This window comes from Leptonychotes weddellii, chromosome 6 (genome assembly GCF_054177405.1).
Source record: "Leptonychotes weddellii isolate Sample4059 chromosome 6, ASM5417740v2, whole genome shotgun sequence".
NCBI classification, from domain to species: Eukaryota; Metazoa; Chordata; class Mammalia; order Carnivora; family Phocidae; genus Leptonychotes; species Leptonychotes weddellii.
Window position 1 is genome coordinate 90,920,057 of NC_138374.1, and position 22,230 is coordinate 90,942,286.

General features: G+C 37.1%; 1 protein-coding gene across 3 annotated transcripts in view; it reads right to left on the reverse strand.

The window, feature by feature from the left end:
- ANKRD45 (ankyrin repeat domain 45) overlaps positions 1-22,230 on the reverse strand; it is a 55,581-nt gene that overhangs the window by 31,239 nt on the left and 2,112 nt on the right. For all 3 annotated transcript variants that reach the window (XM_031029827.2, XM_006734891.3, XM_031029826.2), the window contains exon 2: positions 15,531-15,888. In XM_031029827.2, the coding sequence (XP_030885687.1) occupies positions 15,531-15,873 (343 nt within the window). In that variant the 5' untranslated portion in view covers positions 15,874-15,888. The remainder of the gene's footprint in view (positions 1-15,530; positions 15,889-22,230) is intronic.

Below are 22,230 nucleotides of genomic sequence, written 5' to 3' on the forward strand. Positions count from 1 at the left end.
GGAATTACCTCTCCTCCTTGGCCCAACTTTTTTTTTCTTAACATCACAACAAATGAGAAATTTCAAAAATGAAAAGACAGAGACTAGCCCAAGAATCTCATTGTGCCTTTATCCTCTATAAAAAAAGAGAGAAATACCCTGATACCACCCTCGTTGTTCTTGCCTTCTGCCTGAAGACAGAAGTCTTCAATCAGCCAAAAGGTCCAGGGCCCCTGATTTGCTGCGGAGGGAGACACTGTCTACAGACAAGACACTGCTCACGCGAGCAAGCGGCCATTCCAAATGAGATGTTCTGGCTCCTTATATTGCTTTTCTCAAGGCTGAAGTTACATGCCACTGGTAACATCTAATTTTTTTTTCCTATTTAATATACATAGCTTAAAAACAATAAAATAAGATTTCTAAACAGAGGCTTTTAACAAAAAAATTACATGTTTTTAAAACACCTTTACATGTTTTTTCCCTTTGTTGGGATGGTCTGTTTTCTAGAGGAAACACACAGATCCTTGTAATACATTAACCCCATTGTCTTCCCAGAAGAAGAAAAACAATTAAATAAGATGATTTCAAAAACATCCAGAAGAGAAAGGGATTTTCCTAATGTCCTCCCATAATGTTGGCAATGAGCATTGGATCCCAGGAGAGGGATACAGAGGGCCACACGTTAGAAATTCCAGTAGGAAGGGGCGCCTGGGTGGCTCAGTCGTTAAGCGTCTGCCTTCGGCTCAGGTCATGATCCCAGGGTCCTGGGATCGAGCCCCGCATCGGGCTCCCTGCTCGGTGGGAAGCCTGCTTCTCCCTCTCCCACTCCCCCTGCTTGTGTTCCTGCTCTCGCTGTCTCTCTCTCTCTCTCTGTCAAAAAAATAAATAAATAAAATCTTTAAAAAAAAAAAAGAAGAAATTCCAGTAGGAAGAAAGGTACCCTAAATGGAAATGGGAAGGACTGGGGTTAATTCTGAGAGAAAAAATAATCTCTTTGTGGAGGACTACTGGTTACTAAATACAGAGTGAGTCAACTAAGCAGGTAATTCATAGGAGGCAAAAGATCAGACAGGAAAAGGAATCTTTTCCTCTACGTAGGCAATGTTCTATGTGCTTTACAGCTATGAACTCACTACCATCCTATGAAGCAGGCACCAGCTTGTTCTCATTTATAGATAAGAAAACAAAAGCACAGAGAAGACAAGTACTTTTCTCAGGGTTGCTATACGTTAATGAAGGTATATGGTGAGGTCAAAGTCCAAGAACAGGGATGATGAGTCAAAAACAAATAATAGGCCAGGGAGCAAAATACTCACCTATCTAGAATATTTCTCACAACCCACCTACCACGCCAGTACCAGATTCTTTGAATTCCCTAAATCATGTTCCATGCCTCTGCAACTTTGCATATGCTGGGGTTTTTTCTACCTGAAATAATCACAGGAATGGAATAAAATAATTCCAGTATAGCTCCCTGCTCAGCGGGAAGCCTGCTTCTCCCTCTCCCACTCCCCCTGCTTGTGTTCCTGCTCTCACTCTCTCTCTGTCAAATAAATAAATAAAATCTTTAAAAAAAAAAAAAAAATTCCAGTATAAATTTAATGTTTACTTAGTATTAATACTAGTATTTTATAAAATGGAGTGCAGAATTCACTTTTTTAATTAATGAAACTATTTAATATATTTTAATGTTAATACATTTATGAAAATGTATAAACATAAGATAGCAAAAAAGCATAAGTATGAAATAGAAATGCTAAGTATATATTTTCATTCTACTAGCAATATAAATTGTCAGATAAAACTAACAAAAATTGGGATGCCTCGGTGGCTCAGTTGGTTAAGCATCTGCCTTCAGCTTGGGTCATGATCCCAGGGTCCTGGGATCCAGTCCCGCATCGGGCTCCTTGCTCAGTGGGGAGCCTGCTTCTCCCTCTGCTGGCCGCTCCCCCTGCTTGTGCTCTCTCTCTCTGACAAATAAATAAATAAAATCTTTTTTAAAAAGCTAACAAAAATTAAGGATAAAAAAACAAACACTATAAAAATAAAGAAATGTAATTAATCATGAAAATTTCAAATGAAACATTATTTGATTTTTCTAAGTGTGTCAATGGTATCACCAAGATATTTTTGTGCAAATTTTTTTAGCTACTGAAGTTTTTCTCACTCAACATTAGTTAGAAGTGGTTATAAACTAACATCAAGTATTTTCTTTCTTTTTTTTAAGATTTTATTTATTTATTTGAGAGAGAGAGCATGAGAGCAGGGTGAGGACAGAGGAAGAAGTAGACTCCCCACTAAGCAGGGAGTCTGATGCGGGGCTGGATCCCTGGATTCTGAGATCATGACCTGAGCCGAAGGCAGACGCTTAACGGACTGAGCCACCCAGGCATCCCAACACCAAGTATTTTCCTTCAAATTATCTCACTTCTAATTTGAAAAGGGAGAGATCTCTGAACAGTTTTTTGCTTTTTTGCAAACACTGAAATCTTTTTATTAGGAGTAAGCTGTAGGGGGCGCCTGGGTGGCTTAGTTGGTTAAACGTCCAACTCTTGATTTTGGCTCAGGTCATGATCTTGGGGTTGTGAGATCGAGCCCCACGTCATGGAGCTTGTTTAAGATTCTCTGTCTCCCTCTGCCCCCCGCGCTCTTTCTCTCTCTAAATTAAAAAAAAAAAAAAGAGTAAGCTGTAATTTTTTCCGCAGAGAAAACTTGGCTGGTTCATATTTGTTTTTTTTAGTCTTTTCACGTACAGAGATTCCATTTCAGTTTTCTGATCAATTTCAAAACCATGAGATTCACATTTTACTTAGTTGGAAGTTTTTGGACTCAAATTATTCTTATAACAGAAATTTACCAAACCACAATGTAGATCATCTAAATCTGTAAACTTCAGTTTGACTTTTTGTATACATTGAGCAATTAAATCATTACTATTGTTCTCAATCCATAAGTAACTCAGATTTCATTTTTTAGATACCAAATAAAACTATTAGACCTATAAAAAGACCAGTATTTCAGTTACCTAAAATAGTGAGCAAGTATACCAGAATATGAGCAGTATTGTGACACTAAAATCGGACACTGCGATTACTATACTGTCCGCCATGCCCTATCCCTCAACTCTCCGTTGTCTGGTAAACTCTTGGTCATTCTTCAGGATTCAATAGAAATATTGCCTCCTCTATAAAACCTTCCCTGACCATGTCCAATACTTCCAGGTAAAGTTGACTTATCTCCCCTCTAAGCTATTTCATACTTTATTCCACCATACAGTGATTATTTACATAGCTGTTTTCTGCTAAACTATAAACTTGTCCAAGGCTGAATTCATTCATCTTTCTATCCCCCGTTCCCAGCACAAGGTCTGGCTCTTCCACCACCCTTAATAAATGTTTGCTGGTTGCATGGGGAGACAAATTTTAAAATGGTAATTAGTTCTGGTCACACTTGTTTGAGTATGGTCAGGTTTAGTGACCAGAGCCCTGCCAGAACCAGAGGAGGTTCCATCATCAATAAACCGCCAACTGCAGAGACCTATCCTTGGCTCAAGAAGAAAACAAGGCACTTCCCAATAGACCAGAAGTCAGGAGAACAGAGAGCTGAGACTATCAGAACTGTTTCATTCTCCTCCTTCTTTTGGATTAAGTGTCCAATTCTCCAGTATTTAATAAGAAAGGAAATCGTGAAAGCAAACATGATTCATCAATCACCTTGAAAACCATTTTCTTTCTTTTCCACTTCTGAGTATCATCCACAAATAAATGGCATACATCTTCTTACTTTATAGAGACATCTATACTGCAGTCCTTCAACTAAAAGTCTTTTAATTCGAGGCCAATGACTTGTTATGCTCCAATACATCATCAGTGTTCACATATACACACACAATGAATATTATTCACCCTTTTAAAAAAAAGAAGGAAATCCTGCCATTGCAACAACTTGGATGAACCTGAAGGACACTATGTTAAGTGAAATAAGACAGAGAAACCCAAATACTGCACAGTATCACATATATGTGGAATCTAAAAACAAAAAGCAAAAAGAAAAAAAAAAAAGTTGATCTCACAGAAATAGAGTAGAACAGTGCTTGCCAGGGACTGAGAGGTGGAGAAAATAGGAAGAGGCTGGTCAAAGGGTACAAACTTTCAGTTATACGATGAATAAGGCCTGAATAATAAAGTCCATATATGAAAAACCCACAACTAATATCATTCTCAATGGGAAAAAAATAGGGCTTTTCCTCTATGGTCAGGAACAAGACAGGGATGTCTATTTTCACCACTGTTATTCAACATAATACTGAAAATCCTAGCCACAGCAATCAGACAACAAAAAGAAATGGAAGGCATCCAAATTGGCACAAAAGAAGCCAAACTTACACTATTTGCAGATGACATGATACTCTATATAGAAAACCCAAAAGACTCCACCAAAAAAATTGCTAGAACTGACACACAAATTCCATAAAGTCACAGGATAGAAAAACAACATACAGAAATTTGTAGCATATCTATACACCATTAATGAAGCAGCAGAAAAAGAAATGAAGGAATCAATCCCATTTGCAATTGTACCAAAAACTATAAGATACTTAGGAATAAACCTAACCAAAGAGGTGAAAGACCAGTACTCTGAAAATTATAAAACACTGATGAAAGAGATGAAGATGAAACACACAGAAATGGGAAAACATTCCATGCTAATGGATTAGAAGAACAAATATTGTTTAAATGTCTATACTACCCAAAGTGATCTACACATTTAATGCAATCCCTATCAAAATACCAACAGCATTTTTCACAGAGCTAGAACAACCAACCCTAAAATTTGTATGGAACCATGAAAGACCCCGAATAGCCAAAGCAACCTTGAAACAGGAAAGCAAAGCTGGAGGCATCACGATTCTGGAGTTCAGGTTATATTACAAAGCTGCAGTGATCAAAACAGTATGGTACTGGCACAAAAATCAACACATAGATAAACAGAACAGAAAACCCAGAAACAAACCCACACTATATGGTCAATTAATTTTTTGACAGTACAGGAATGAATATTCAAGGAGAAAAGACAGTCTTTTCAACAAATGGTGCTAGGAAAACTGGACAGCAACATGCAAAAGAATGAAAACTGGACCACTTTCTTACACTATACACAGATATTAAAATTACCAATCTAACGAGTAGTGATAGCTCATTGTTTAAATTTGCATTTTTAATAGTGAAGTTGACATTTTATATACTTATTGGCCATAAGCATTTCTCTTCCATGAATTAACTGCTTGTTCCTATCCTTTTTCTATTTTTCTATTGGGTTCAATTATTCTTATTGATTAGTAGATGGTCTTAAGCAGATATGTCCTTTGTGGGTTGAAAAGATATTACAAACATCCTCTTGTAGTCTATGTGTTACCTTGTCACTGTGTTTATAGTATCTTTTGTATATAATTTTAAATTTATATATATAAAATATATATATCTTTTCTTTTAATGCTTTTGTTATTACTTCTTGTTTTAAGATACTGAGTGACATCTCAAGAATATAACAATCCTCCTCTATCTTTCACAAAGTTTGAAACTTTTTCTTTTCATATTCATATCTTGCATAAACCTGTAATTGATTTTTGTGCATGGTACAATATAGGTATCTAATTTAACTTTTTTTCCAGATTAATAATCACTGTTCTCCACATATTAAATATTTCATCATTTCCCCACTGAAATTTAGGGTCAGCTTCTCAGTTTGTATTTTTAAAAAAACCTAATGTGATATTAACTAGATTGATAAATTAATTTGGATTTAAATTACCATCTTGATGATACTTAATCTCACTGTGTAAAACATATACACAATTTGGGTCTTCTTTGATGTAACTCAATAAGGTTTTAAACTTTTTGCCATAAATGTCTTGTAATTCTTTTGTCAGATTTAGTCCTAATTTCTGTATGGTTTTGCTGTGAATAAGATTTGTATTTTTATTACTTTCCCTGATTGTTGATGGTATATTGAAAGCTTACCTGGGGTACTGATCTTATGTCCATATTCTTGCTAAATTACATTCTATTAGTACTAATAGTAGATTCCCTTGGATTTAAATCTATATCCCTATGAATAATGAGAGTTTTATTTCTTCCACTCAAATTCTTATACCCAGCAGTTTGCTGGTAAATGTTTACCACTAGTTCTCTGGGGAGAAATCCCTGATTTGTACCATTAGCAATTTCCATGATATATACTCCTAACATGGCCAACTTCAACCTACCAATGTGATGTCAACCAATTTACAAAACCCCTGAAATTTTAACAATCCACTGGCAAGAGCTGGTAAAAGCCAGCTCCAGCACATACTGTGTTATGTCTCTTGTTTATTTTTCTTATCTTACTGCACTTGCTAGGACTGCCACCCTAGTCATTAATAAAAGCCATGATAGGGGCATCTGGGTGGCTCAGTCGTTAAGCGTCTGCCTTCAGCTCAGGTCATGATCCCAGGGTCCTGGGATTGAGCCCCGCATCGGGCTCCCTGCTCAGTGGGGAGTCTGCTTCTCCCTCTCCCACTCCCTGCTTGTGTTCCCTCTCTCACTGTCTCTCTCTCTCTGTCAAATAAATAAATAAATAAATAAATAAATAAATAAATAAATAAACAAACAAACAAACAAAAGCCATGACAGGGATGCCTGGGTGGCTCAGTTGGTTAAGCGTCTGCCTTCAGCTCAGGTCATGATCCCAAGGTCCTGAGATCGAGTCCTGCATCAGGCTCCTTGCTCAGCAGGAGCCTGCTTCTCCCTCTGCCTGCTGCTCCCCCTGCTTGTGCTCGCTCTCTGACAAATAAATAAATAAAATCTTATTTTTAAAAAAAAGCCATGATAGTGAATATCATAGTCTTGTTTCTGACTTTATTTTTTTGAAAGATTTTACTTATTTGAGAGACAGAGATACTGACAGAGATAGTGACAGAGATGGCGACAGAGAGCACAAGCAAGGAAGAGAGGGAGAGGGGCTCCCTAATGAGCAGGAAGCAGGTAGCCCCACACGGGGCTCAATCCCAGGACCACTGGATCATGACCTGAGCCAAAGGCAGATGCTTAACTGACTGAGCCACCCAGGGGCCCGTTGTTTCTGACTTTAAAGAATGCTTCTAAGGATTCAATACTGAGGTGCCTGGGTGGCTGACGGTTAAGCGTCTGACTGTTGATCTCAGCTCAGGTCTTGATCTCAGGGTTGTGAGTCCAAGCCCCACATTGGGCTTCACGCCATACATACATACATACATAAATAAATAAATAATAAAGATTCAATACTAGGTAAGTTTGCTTCAGGTTTTTGATAGAGAGCCTTAAAATTAAGGAAGGTTTCTTCTATTTCTATTTCCCTAAGAGCATTCATCATGGATGAGTGCAACATTTTTTTCAAAAGACTTCCTACATCTTTTGAAATTATCATGTGGTTTTGTTCACTCAGTCCTTTAATGTAGTAAATTATACTAATATTTTTTTCTAATGTTAAAATCAACCTCTCATTAATGGACTAAACCCAACCCAGTACATTACATTTTGTAATACACAATCTAGATTCAATTTGTTAATATTTTATTTAAGATGTTTGCATCTTTGTTATTAAATGAGATTGGCCTATAACTTTTCTTTCTACTACGGCCATTAAGCAGTTTTCCAACTCTCTTTTCCAATTCTCTGAACATTGTATAAGCCAGAGATTATCTTTTCCCTAAAAGTGCATTAAATCTTACCTTTTAAAATGTCTGAGCCCAGAGTTAGGTGGGGGTGGGGGAAAGAGGCCTATTTTTATTACTTATTCATTTTTTCAAAATAACCATGATCTAGTCAAGATTTCTATTTTTTTCTTGAATTAATTTTGGTAATTTATACTTTATAAGAAAATTGTCCATTTCATCCAAGTTTTCAAATGTATTGTCATAAAATTATTTATAATATTTTCTAATGACTTTTTTCTTCAAATTTTTATTTAAATTCTAGTTAGTTAATGTATAGCGTAATATTGGTTTCAGGAGTGGAATTCAGTGATTCATCACTTACATATAATATCCAGTGCTCATTACAACAAGTACACTCCTTAATACCCATCACCCATCTAGCCCATCGCCCACTCACCTCCCTCCATCAACCTTCAGTTTGTTTTCTATGGTTAAGAGTCTCTTATGGTTTGTTCCCTCTCTCTCTCTTTCTCCCCCTTCCCATTTGTTCATCTGTTTTGTTTCTTAAATTCCACATGAGTGAAATCATATGGTATTTGTGTTTCTCTGACTTATTTCACTAGCATAATACATCTAGTTCCATTCACATCATTGCAAATGGCAAGATTTCATCCTTTTTGGTGGCTGAGTAATATTCCATTTTATACACACACACACACACACACACACACACCACATCCTCTTTATCCATTCATCAGTTGATGAATGTAATGATTTTTTTTAAGATTTTATTTATTTGAGAGAGAAAGGGTGAAAGAGAGCATGAGAGGGGAGAGGGCCAGAGAGAGAGCAGACTCCCTGCTGAGCTGGGAGCACAATGCGAGACTCGATCCTGGGACTCCAGCATCATGACCTAAGCTGAAGGCACTTGCTCAACCAACTGAGCCACCCAGGTGCCCGATGTAATGATTTTTTAAGTCTTAGTTTTTCCTGTGTGTATGCTCCATCTTTTAAAATTGTAATTATTATTTATGCTCTCCACCTCTCTGATATTATCAAATATCAAAAATTATCAAATATTGGGCGCCTGGGTGGCTCAGTTGGTTAAGCGACTGCCTTCGGCTCAGGTCATGATCCTGGAGTCCCGGGATCGAGTCCCGCATCGGGCTCCCTGCTCGGCGGGGAGCCTGCTTCTCCCTCTGACCCTCCCCCCTCTCATGTGCTCTCTCATTCTCTCTCTCAAATAAATAAAATTTAAAAAAAAAAATTATCAAATATTATCAAAGGTTTATCAATTCTGTCTTTTTCACTAATTTAGATTTTGGTTCGTTGATCCTCTCTTTTCTTTATTTTCAATGTCATTACTTCACTTCTACTTTTTTCCTATTTTTCTTCTACTTTCTTTCAATTACTCAGATTTGGGGAGTTTTCAACCATTATTTTTTTAATCAGTTCTCTTGCCCCTCCCTCTCCCTTTGCCTCTGAGACTCCCATAAAGCAAATATTGTTTTGCTTGCTAGTATCCTATTCTTTTTTTCTAACTCCTTGAGTTAAATGCCTTGCTTATAATTTTCAATGTTTCTTATATTCTAATATATGTGTTAAACTAGAATTTTTTTTTAAGATTTTTTATTTATTTATTTGCCAGAGAGAGAGAGAGAGAGAGGGAGAGTACAAGCAGGGGGAGTGGCAGGCAGAGGGAGAAGCAAGCTCCTCGCTGAGCAAGGAGCCAGATGTGGGACTCAATCCCAGGATCCTGAGATCATGACCTGAGCTGAAGGCAGACGCTTAACCATCTGAGCCACCCAGGCGCCCTAAACTAGAATTTTAATTTTAGTTTTAGTCCACAGGTCTGACATAGAGTGATCCTGTTGTCACTTAAATATTTCATAAGTTCTAGTGTATCTTCTCTGACCCAGAGATGACTGAAAGTGTGCTTTTGTTTCCAAAATTATACAGGATTTTCAGTTATCTTTTTGTTACTATTTTCTAATCTTATTTTATTGTGGTCAGAGAACAAAGACTACATGCTGTAGATCCTTTGATATTTGTTGAGACTTTATGGACTTACTTGTGATCCATTTTTTTAAATTCCATATGAACATGAAGAAAATGTATATTCCCTATTTGCTGGAAGTCATTTTTTTCTTTTATATTCTAAAATGACCATGTAATATATTTGCAATCTGAAAAAAAAAAGTGACCAAATAAAAAGAGCTAATTAGATCATGACAGCAAAACTAAAAAAATCTGCAAAGGAAAGAGGTAACAATATTATTATTAAGCAATTACTGTATATCAGCTTACTATGTGCCAACTACTATGATAAGATATTTATATTTACTATCTTATTTAATCCTTACAACATCCTTTAAGGAAAAAACAACTATTATTCCCATTTTTCAGATGAAGAAACAGAAGCACAAAAAGATTAGGTAATTTGCCCAAGTCATACAGCTAATTAAGAGTGAAGTCTGTGAGGATGCCTGGGTGGCAGCTGGTTAAGCATCTGACTCTTGATTTCAGCTCAGGTCATGATCTCAGGGTCATGAGATTGAACCCAGCAGTGGGCCCCGTGCTAAGTGTGGAGCCTGCTTAAGGTTCTCTCTCTCCAAGGGACAGAAGGTCTATTTGAACAAATCATAGCTGAGAACTTCCCTAATCTGGGGAAGGAAACAGGCATTCAAGTCCAGGAGGTACAGAGAACCCCCCTCAAAATCAATAAAAATAGGTCAAAACCTTGACATATAATAGTAAAGCTTGCATTCATGCATTTCAAAGATAAAGAGAATATCCTGAAAGCAGCTCGGAACATGAGGTCCTTAACCTACAAGGGTAGAAACATAAGGCTGGCAGGAGACCTGTGCCCAGGGACCTGCAGGCTAGAAAGGAATGGCATGACATATTCAATGTGCTAAACTGGAAAAATGTGCAGCCCAGAATTCTTTATCCAACAAGGTTGTCATTCAGAATGAAGGAGAGATAAAGAGGTTCCAGGACAAACAAAAACTAAAGGAATTTGTGAACATTAAACCAGCCCTGCAAGAAATATTAAAGGGGGTCCTTTCAGCGGAGGGAGAGCCCAAAATTAAGACCAGAAAGGAACGCAGACAATCTACAGGAACAGTGACTTTACAGGTAACACAATGGCACTAACTTCGTATCTTTCAATAATTATTCTGAATGTAAATGGAGTAAATGTTCTAATCAAAAGATATATGATATCAGAATGGATTAATAAAAAAAAGACCCATCTTATATGCTGCTTACAAGAGACTCATGTTAGACCCAAAGACAGCTCCAAGTTGAAAGTGAGGGGGTAGAGAACCATTTATCATGCCAATGGACATCAAAAGAAAGCTGGAATAGCCATCCTTATATCAGACAAACTAGATTTTAAGCCAAAGACTGTAATAAGAAGGACACTATATCATAATAAAAGTGTCTATCTAACAGGAAGATCTAACAATTGTAAATATTTATGCCCCTAACTTGGGAGCAGCCAAATATATAAACCAATTAATAACAAAATTAAAGAAATTCATTGATAATAATACAATAATAGTAGGGGACTTCAACACCTCACTCTCAGCAATGGACAGATCATCTAAGCAGAAGATCAACAAGGAAACAAGGGCTTTGAATGACACACTGGACCAGATGGACTTAACAGATATATTCTGTTAAATATATTCAGAGCATTTCATCCTAAAGCAGTAGAATACATATTCTTGTCAAGTGCACATGGAACACTGTCCAGAATAGATCACATACTGAGTCACAAATCAGGTCTCAACCAGTATAAAAAGATTGAGAGTATAACATGCAAATTTTCAGACCACAATACTTTAAAACTTGAAGTCAACCATAAGAAAAAATTTGGAAGGACCACAAATACATAGAGATTAAAGAGCATCCTACTAAAGAATGAATGGGTTAACCAGGATCCATGGAGGCAAATGAAAATGAAAACACGACAGTTCAGAACCTTTGGGATGTAACAAAGGTGGTCCTAAGAGAGAAATATATTGCAATACAGGCCTTTCTCAAAAAATAAGAAAAGCCTCAAATACACAACCTAACATTACACCTAGATCTGGAAAAAGAACAGCAAATAAAGCCTAAATCCAGCAAGAGAAGAGAAATAATAAAGATTAGGGCAGAAATCAATGATATAGAAAAAAAAACAATAGAACAGATCAACGAAATTAGGATCTGGTTCTTTGAAAGAATTAATAAGATCAATAAATTCCAGGGTGCCTGGATGGCTGTCAGTTAAGCGTCTGGGTTCAGCTCAGGTCATGATCCCACAGTCCTGGGATTGAGCCTTGCATTGGGGTCCCTGCTCAGCAGGGAGCCTGCTTCTCCCTCTCCCTCTGCCTCCTCCCCGTGTTCATGCTCTGTCTCTGTCTCTCTCTCTCAAATAAATAAAATCTTAAAAAAAAAAAAAAAAAGAGCAATCAACTCCTAGCCAGACTTATCAAAAAGAAGAGAGAAAGGACCCAAATAAATAAAATCATGAATGAAAGAGGAGAGATCACAACCAACACCAAAGAAATACAAACAATTATAAGAGAATATTATAAACAATCATATGCCAACAAATTAGGCAATCTGGAAAAATGGATGCATTCCTAGAAACATATAAACTACCAAAACTGAAACAGGAAGAAATAGAAAACCTGAACAGACCCATAACCAACAAAGAAACTGAATCAGTAATCAAAAATCTCCCAACAAACAGGAGTCCAAGGCTGGATGGCTTCCCAGGCGAATTCTACTAAACACTGAAAGAATTAATACCTATTCTGAAACTGTTTCAAAAAATAAAAATGGAAGGAAAACTTCCAAACTCATTCTATGAGGCTAGCATTACTCTGATCCCAAAACCAGATAACGACCACACCAAAAAGGAGAATTACAGACCAATATCCCTGATGAACATGAATGCAAAAATTCTCACCAAGATACTAGCTAAAAAAACATTAAAAGGATTTTTCACCACGACCAAGTGGGATTTATTCCTGGGCTGCAAGGGTGGTTCAACATCTGCAAATCAATCAATGTGATACACCACATTAATAAAAGAAAGGACAAGAACCATATGATCCTCTCAAAAGATGCAGAAAAAAGCATTTGACAAAATACAGCATCCTTTTTTTCAGAAAAACTCTCCACAGCGTAGGGATAGAGAGAACATACCTCAATATCATAAAAGCCATATATGAAAAACCCACAGTGAATATCATCCTCAATGGGGAAAAACAGAGCTTTTTCCCCCAAGGTCAGGAACACGACAGGGATGTCCACTCCCACCGCTACTGTTCAACATAGTACTAGAAGTCCTAGCCTCAGCAATTCAACAACAAAAAGAAATAAAAGGCATCCAAACTGGCAAAGATGAAGTCAAACTTTCACTCTTAGCAGACAACATGATACTCTATGTAGAAAACCCAAAAGATTCCAGCAAATAATTGCTAGAACTGACACCGGAATTCGGCAAAGTCGCAGGATATAAAATCAATGCACAGAAGTCAGTTGTATTTCTATACACTAACAATGAGGCAGAAGAAAGAGAAATCAAGGAATAGATCCCATTTACATTTTCACCAAAAACAATAAGATACCTAGGAATAAGCCTAACCAAAGAGGTAAAGGATCTGTACTCTGAAAACTACAGAACACTTATGAAAGAAATTGAGGAAGACACAAAGAAATGGGAAAACATTCCATGTTCATGGATTGGAAGAACAAATATTGTTAAAATGTCTATGCTACCCAAAACAATCTACACATTCCATGCAATCCCTATCAAAATACCAACAACATTTTTCACAGAGCTGGAACAAACAATCTTAAAATTTGTATGGAACCAGAAAAGACCCCGAATAGCCAAAGTAATGTTGAAAAAGAAAACCAAAGCTGCAGGCATCACAATTCTGGACTTTAAGCTGTATTACAAAGTTGTAATCATCAAGACAGTATGGTACTGGCACAAAAACAGACACATAGATCAATGGAACAGAATAGAGAACCCAGAAATGGACCCTCAACTCTGTGGTCAATTAATCTCTGACAAAGCAGGAAAGAATATCCAATGGAAAAAAAAAACAGTGTCTTCAACAAATGGTGTTGGGAAAATTGGACAGCCACATGCAGAAGAATGAAACTGGACCACTTTCTTACACCATACACAAAAATAAACTCTAAATGGATACCTAAATGGTAAATCCATCATAATCCTAGAGAACACAGGCAGCAACCTCTGTGACCTTGGCCACAGCAACTTCTTGCTAGACATGTTTCCAAAGGCAAGAGAAACAAAAGCAAAACTGAACTATTGGGACTTTATCAAGATAAAAAGCTTTTGCACAGCAAAGGAAACAGTCGACAAAACTAAAAGGCAACCTACAGAATGGGAGAAGATATTTGCAATGTATTATCAGACAAAGAGCTAGTATCCAAAATCTATAAAAAATGTATCACACTCAACACCCAAAAAACAAAAAATCCAGTCAAGAAATGGGCAGAAGACATGAACAGACATTTCTCCACAGAAGACATACAATGGCCAACAGACACACAAAAAAATGTTCAACATCACTTGGCATCAGGAAAATACAAATCAAAACCACAATGAGATACCACCTCATACCAGTCAGAATGGCCAAAATTAACAAGTCAGGAAACGACAGATGTTGGCGAGGATGCAGAGAAAGGGGAACCCTTTTACACTGTTGGTGGGAATGCAAGCTGGTGCAGCTACTCTGGAAGAGTATGGAGGTTCTTCAAAAAGTTAAAATTAGAGCTACCCAGGACGCCTGGGTGGCTCAGTTGGTTAAGAGTGTGCCTTCAGCAGGTCATGATCTCAGGGTTCCTGGATGGAGCCTCATGTTGGGCTCCCTGCTCCATGGGGAGTCTGATTCTCCTTCCGGCTTTCCCTCTCTCAATCTCTCTCTCTCTCTCTATCAAATAAATAAATAAAATCCTTAAAAAAATAGAGCTACCCTGTGACCCAGCAATTGCACTACTAGGTATTTATCCAAAGGATATAAACATAGAGATTTGAAGGGGCACATGCACCCCAATGTTTATAGCAGCAATGCCCACAATAACCAAAATATGGAAAGAGCACAGATGTCCATTGACAGACGAATAGGTAAAGAAGAGGTATATATATATACAGTGGAATATTACTCAGCCATCAAAAAGAATGAAATCTTGCCATTTGCAATGATGTAGATGGAACTAGAGGGTATTATGCTAAGTGAAATAAATCAGAGAAAGACAAATACCATATGATTTCACTCTTATGTGGAGTTCAGGAAACAGAGGAACATAGGGGAAGGGAAGGAAAAATTAGATGAAAACAGAGAGGGAGGCAAAGCATAAGAGACTCTTAACTCTAGGAAACAAACAGGGTTGCTGGAGGGCAGGTGGGTGGGGGAATGGGGTAACTGGGTGATGGGCATTAAGGAGGGCATGTGATATAATGAGCACTGGGTGTTACATGCAACTGATGAATCACTAAATTCTACTTCTGAAACTAATAATATAGTATGTTAATTAAATTGAATTTAAATTAAAAAAAGATTCTCTCTCTCCCTCTGCCCCTCTCCCCACCCCCACTCACACATGCACATGCAGGCTCTCTTTCAAAAAAAAAAAAAAAAAAGAGTGAAGTCTGTGTACTTAACTACTATGCTATACTATATCAACATGTATACACATGCTCACACATTCATATGTATGTATACTATATATAATATATGCAAAATATAAAGCAGGCACATCAAATTTATCCAACTTTAGAGATGGTACATAGCATCTTTAGGTAGTCATAAGTAGTATCGATGAGAGAAAAAAGACAAAATACCTCTGGTGGTTTTTTCATTCAGGTTCACACCATATTTTGCCAAAGCTCTAATCACATGACTTTGCCCAGCCATGCAAGCTGCATACAACAAATTTCTCCCAACGATGTCTTCTTCCAAGAGGAGCTGCATGGCCTGTTCATGATGAGGGTTCTCAGGATCCTCAAAAATCTTCTGCAAACCTTCTACATCCCCTGTGAGAGCAGGTTGTAAGAGAGGATTAAGAGTGGCTGTTTCCTCTGGTTCTTTCGCTTCTTCTTCATCTTCTTCTTCTTCATCGTCTTGCTGTGAGAAAAATACTGATTTTTCTGAACTCTCTGATTCTGGAGGTCCTTCTGGCTCCATTAACTCCCAAAATACCTGAAGCCAAGAAAAAGTAATAGTAATCTACTCAAACAAATCAGTATTTGTTTATCTGCTTATTTCATCAGTCAACTGACAATATAGATGGGATAAAAATACTTAACTGGTTGAAAATAATTATAAGACACTTACTTCATCCCGCAATCAATAAAGTTTATTGTGCACCTACTATAAATGAGCACACTGCCTGAATATATACTAAAATGCTGAATGTGTGATATAAACAATAAATTCAACAGGAACAGAAGAAGAAGCAGATCAATGTGGCTAGATTTATTAGGAAAAGATTGAAAAAGAATGCTAAAGAGATTCACCTGCCTAAACAAGGGTTCATGCTGGGGAAAAGTGAGAAATACAGAGGGATTACTGGAGCCAGATTAAAACTTTAAAACTTAGGCACTGACATTTAGACAGAATTATTCATTCGGTGATGCTTACTGAAAGCTTACTAATGTACTAAGTGCTGTGTAGCCCCTATGTAAATTACAAAGAAGAATCAAATTTATTTCCTGCCCTCAACGACTTATTATTTTAAGGGAGAAAATATGACATGCACAAAATAAGTGTGATAAAAGGTAACAAGTGCTAAATATCATAAGACATGAGGTATGCTGTGGGAGTTCAGAAGGGATGAGATTAATTCCAGGCACAATTAATCAAGGAATTCGTTGTGCTCAGTCTAGCAGAACACATATTAAATTGGTAATGATTCAGAGAAGAGTAGCATAGTCCCCTTCATATGTATAAGAATGTTTGTAGCATCACTGTTCATAACAGCAAAAATCCTGGGCAGGAAAACAAAGCCCAAGAACAGGAGCATAAACTGTAGCATAGTCACACAAAATAGGATATAGTAGTTAAAACGAATAAATTATAGTGATACCATGCGGTAGGCAGCTTCTAACAGGGCTCCCAGTGACTCTTACCCTGTCTCCTGATATTCATACCCTTGTGTAATTCCTGCCCCTGAATGCAGCCTGGACATAGTGACTTTCTTCTAATGAAAATACAGCAACAGTGATGGGATGTCATTTCCACAATTCAGTTATAGCAGACTGTGACTTTGCCTTATTGGTATTCTCTCCCTGGCTCTTCTTATGTAATATGATGGAGAGGGCCACCTTTCAAGGAACAGAAGGCAACCCCTGGCCAACAGCCAATAAGGAATGGAAGCCCTCAATCCATTAGCTCATGAGGAACTTAACTCTGCCAACAACCACTGAATGAGCTTGGAAGTGGATCAGCCCCAGATGAACCTTGAGATGACTGCAGTCACAGGCAACACCTTGATTGTGTCTTCATGAGAGATGCCAAAGTGAAAGATCTAGCTAAGCTGTGCCCGAGAAACTGGGAGATAAGGAATGTGTGCCATTTTTAAGCTACCACATTTGGGGGTAATTTGTCACACAGCAATAAATAACTGAAGCACACAATATGAATGAATCTTAGCAATATAATATTAATGGGAAAAAGTAGATCCAAAAGATTATATATAACAAGATATATTTTTGTAAAGTTCAAAGCAATTAAAATTGACGTTTTAGGAATGCAAATAGACTCAGTAACACTATTTTTTTAAAAAGAAGAAAAGCAAGATTCAACATAAGATTCAGGATCATGTTTGTGGCAGGAGCATGGGGGAAGACACAGGAAATGGGATAAATGGATTCATATATTTAGTAAAAAAAAAAAAAAAAATACAGCATTTAAGCTGGGCCATAAAGAATGGGCAAGATTTGGTCATTCAGAAGTCAGAAGGAAGGGCAATCTAGTTAGACAGAATAACATCTCTATCTACATAACTCTACATTAATCTCTACCTTTACTAAACGTGTATACTTGTAAGCTGTTGAAGTTAGGAATTCTTTGATTATAGATAACAGAAAAATAGTAAGATTGACTTTTAAAAGTAAAAGATTATTTTTTCACATAACAAGAAATTTAAAGGTGGAGATTGTTCAGCAGCTCAAAAATATAGATGCAAGCTCTTTCTACCTTTCTATTCCATCATAGTGTGTAAGACTTTCATCATCATGGCTATTGCCTCCTAGTGAGAAGAGGGCTGTCATAACTCCTGGCATCACATCTGCATTTGTGGCAGGAAAAAGAGGGAATCCTCCAGAGGATAGCTATGCCTTTTTAAAAGGAAAGCAAAACAAAATCTTTCCTGACAAGCCCTAACAAAGGCCAGATTGTATCCCTATATTTAAAAGAAGAAGAAAAAAAAAAAGCAAGTTTCTCAATTTTCCTGCCTTTATAATAGAAGCAAGCAAGGTAGATGGGGTTGGGAATGGGAGTTGTTAGCCAATCAGCCATGACTCCACCATAAGATTTGGCCCAAACCTTATCTTTGAAATTGTTTCATTTAATTCCCTTCATTTTACAGAATAAATATGGAAAAAACATCCTTTTGAGTGCTAGCATCTAACTTTCCACCCTCCCAACACACAAACACACACACACACACACACACACACTTTCTTAAAGAATCCCTATCTCCATTTTAGAGATTTCTAGTGGAAGATAAAGCTAACTTCCCACTATATAAGCCAAAGGCAAAATCCTCCTCTCCATCTCAGCACAAGGTTGGGAGCAAGAATATAAATTAGCTCTGCCAATCAGGTGCTCAATCCTAGGATCTTGACACTTTTTCTGCTGTTGTTTTTAATCATTTCATTTTCTCATTCACATATAACATTGTATTAGTTTAAGGTATGCAACATAATAATTTGATCTATGTATATATTATAAAATGATTATCACGGTAAGTTAACTCCATCACCTCACATAATTACAAAACTTTTTTTCTTGTGATGCAAACTTTTAAGATCTAATCTCTTAGCAACTTTCAAATACAATACAGTATCGTATTTAATTCAATGCAGTATTGTTAACTATAGTCATTATGCTGTACAGTGCATTCCCAAAACATATTTACCCTATAACTGGTAGTTTTTACATTTTGACCCTCTTTACCCATTTCACCTACCCTAACTCCACCTCTGGTAACCAGCAATCTGTTCTCTGTATCTGTGAGTTAAGTTTTTTAGCTTTCATAATAAATGACCAGGATCTTGACACTTGAACAAGGGACACAGGAACATGAGGCTAGTTGAAGGTCATTCATCAAGGTGACAGCAAGGGTGTACTGATCAAACTTCCTGCTATGAGAACATGCTGTGATTCTTGTGGTCTGACCCTCCAGAGCTCCCTTGGTTCCTGCTCGTTTCCAGGCTCCTCATGATCATGCGAGCCCGTTATAGTACTCAGACACAGCTGTCTTCCCTAAAATCTGATCTCCCCTTCTTTAGGAACAGAACCCCATTCTCTTTTTTTTAACCACACATTTTTTAAAAACCTATATTTATATTGGGATAAAACTACTTCCCAGTCTCTCTTGCAGCATGATGTGGCCATATGTCCAAATAGTAGACCTAAGATGTAAGTAGTCATGTAGTATACAACTTCTAGGAAAGTGTAATTCCTTCTCACTGGATTGCAAGCATGATGACTAGAGCCTGCACAGCTAATTTAGACCATGAGGAGGTGGATGTCCTGTCCAAATACATATATATTGCTTAATATATTGTATTACACATAGTATAAATTATTTTTATTGTATTATATAGTATATATTAGTGTATATCTTATTTCAATTTTATATACATAAATATATATATGCATATATATATCTCCTACTAATAAGGTAACCAACCAAATAACTTATTGGCAGTGGTAATGGAGACTTGGACACTTTTGTCCTGGGTACATTGCATATATGGGGTATACCTGCATGTATATCATTAACCAAAATACTATTTATCCTTACTACATGTAATATACTGAAGTTTTTATTCCCATTATGTATTTTTTAAATTTTTCATTTTTTAAGTAATCTCTACAGCCAACGTGGGGCTCAAACTCAGAACCCTGAGATCAAGAGTCACATGCTCTACCGACTGAGCCAGCCAGGCGTGCCTATTCCCATTACATTTTTTAAGGCTGGTGCAACCCACCAAATTGATTTCATGATCCGCTATTGGGGCACAAGCCACACTGTGAAAAAACATTAGTTTTGAATAACCTCTCTGGAACTATACCAGGAAATCGACAAGAGAGAATTTAACAGAAGTTAGACAGCAGGTGTTTATGGTTAATAGCTTGGGTGACATATGTTTCAATGGACCCAGGGCGGTTCCAGTTACATCTGTTCCCCTGCTGTAATTTTTAATAGCATCCTCTATCACACAATAAATGGTTTCATCACCCTATTAATAACACTGTGATCTTCTGGAACATATCTGCTATAGATATCCATATTCAAACCTTAGAGAACAGAGGCAGAATATGCTTAAAATGCCTTTCCTCACCGGCCTAGTGGGGGCCCAGACATGAGACCTTGAAGATACTGAGAAAATCCTATTTACATCTCATACATATTCCTATTACTAGGCCTACAATAATGTTTTTTTCCTCCTCCGTTCCTACTATCCAAATCCTATTTAGGCCAACCTATAAACCTATTTTCTTCCTAAAGCTTCTCTTGACTCCTCTCTAGAATTCACATGGGCCTCTCCCTCCTATGATCTTCAAAGGCTATTATATATAGTCCATAACATACCGTACCAAGGATGGTATTACATTATTTTCTATTTGTTTCAAGTATAGAAGACATCTACTTAATTAGATTATAAACTGGATGGGGGCAAGGATCAAGCCTTACATTTCTCTTGTGTCACTTTCAGACTTACCACAATTCTTGACATGTATGTATTCAATAATTCTTAACATCAACCTTGCAATTCCCACTGCTTTTCTGCACAGTCAAGAACAATGGGAGTTTTGGAGTCAGAAAGACTTGAGTTTACTATCCAATCCTGCAATTTATTAGCTGCATAATACTGGGTGATTTACCTAATCTCTTGTAGGAGTAACACTAGACCTAGTTTATAGGATTGTTATAAGAAATAATAAATTAGATGATGCATATGCCAAGCACATGGTGAGCACTCAGGAAGCAAAACCTATCATCATCATATCATCATTCCTCCAGCAAAAGCATTCGAGAAATAAAAGAAAAGATGGTAGTACTATTACTTATTCTTTTTCTTTAATACATAGTTGTCCTACACAAGGTGTGAGTAAATTATTTTCTGTTCTACCACCACCAAACATTTGATTACAGACAGATTATTCTGCATCTAGAGATCAGTGTGGTCCCAGGTTATTTCAGAGATTTGTAAATAAACTAGATCAAATCTGGAAATATGATTCAGGCCAGAATACTCAAAGCTCCCAAAATTTTTATTTGGGTTATATCTATCAATATTTACCATATTAGAAAAAAACATTTACTATATTAGAAATTAAAACTTAGAAATCCTTAAAATATTTATTAATTCATCTTAAAACAGTTACATGTTAACATACAAAATATAGCTTATGGGGGGCACTGGGTGGCTCAGTCAGTTAAGCGTCTGCCTTCGGCTCAGGTCAAGGTCCCAGGGTCCTGGGATCGAGCCCCGCATCGGGCTCCCTGCTCAGCGGGGAGCCTGCCTCTCCCTCTCCCTCTGCTGTTCCCCCTGCTTGTGTGCTCTCTCTCTGTCATATAAATAAGTAAAATCTTTAAAATATATATATATAGCTTATGAAAAATATATTTTACAAGGAAAATTTGATGAGAAGAATGGCATTATTTTACATTTTTGCAATTCCCTTTAATGTCTGGCTTAACAGAAAAGAGATGGGTTCAAAAACCTGCTTCTGCTTTCATTGCCATGACGTGTGATGTTGTGGTATCACCTGTCATTTAGCCTCCAGAAAACCACCATAACATGTGAGAGAATGAGAATAAAAGACAAATGATGTGTAAGAATTAATATGAAGATAGCTTTACTGGTGAACTCCCTGAAAAATGTCTTAAGGATCCCTGGGGAATCCTCAGACCATACTTTGAGAACCACTGGACTAGGACAAAGTCCTAGGACTTAAGCCACCGTGGTCTATGGTCAAACCTTCAAGACTATTCTAGTCCAAATCTAGACTAAATGAGATCAGCCTTTCTGAAATAAAAGGACAAAGTGAAGTCTTCCAGGGCATTTATCTTTAGGCCTGCCTTTACAAGACATCTAATCAGGAGAAAAAAAAGTAAACTCTCCTGTCATGTTTGGTGGTCTATGGCTGATTGTGTCCTTCATCATACTGTCTTTTGGAGATAGAGCAAAGAATTCTATTCTTTATGGTTTTTTCTTCTTATAACCATAGAAGTTTTAAAATATTTTGAAGTATTTTTACTGTGACTATAAGTACTAATAGGATGATCATAGTAACATAGCTTTT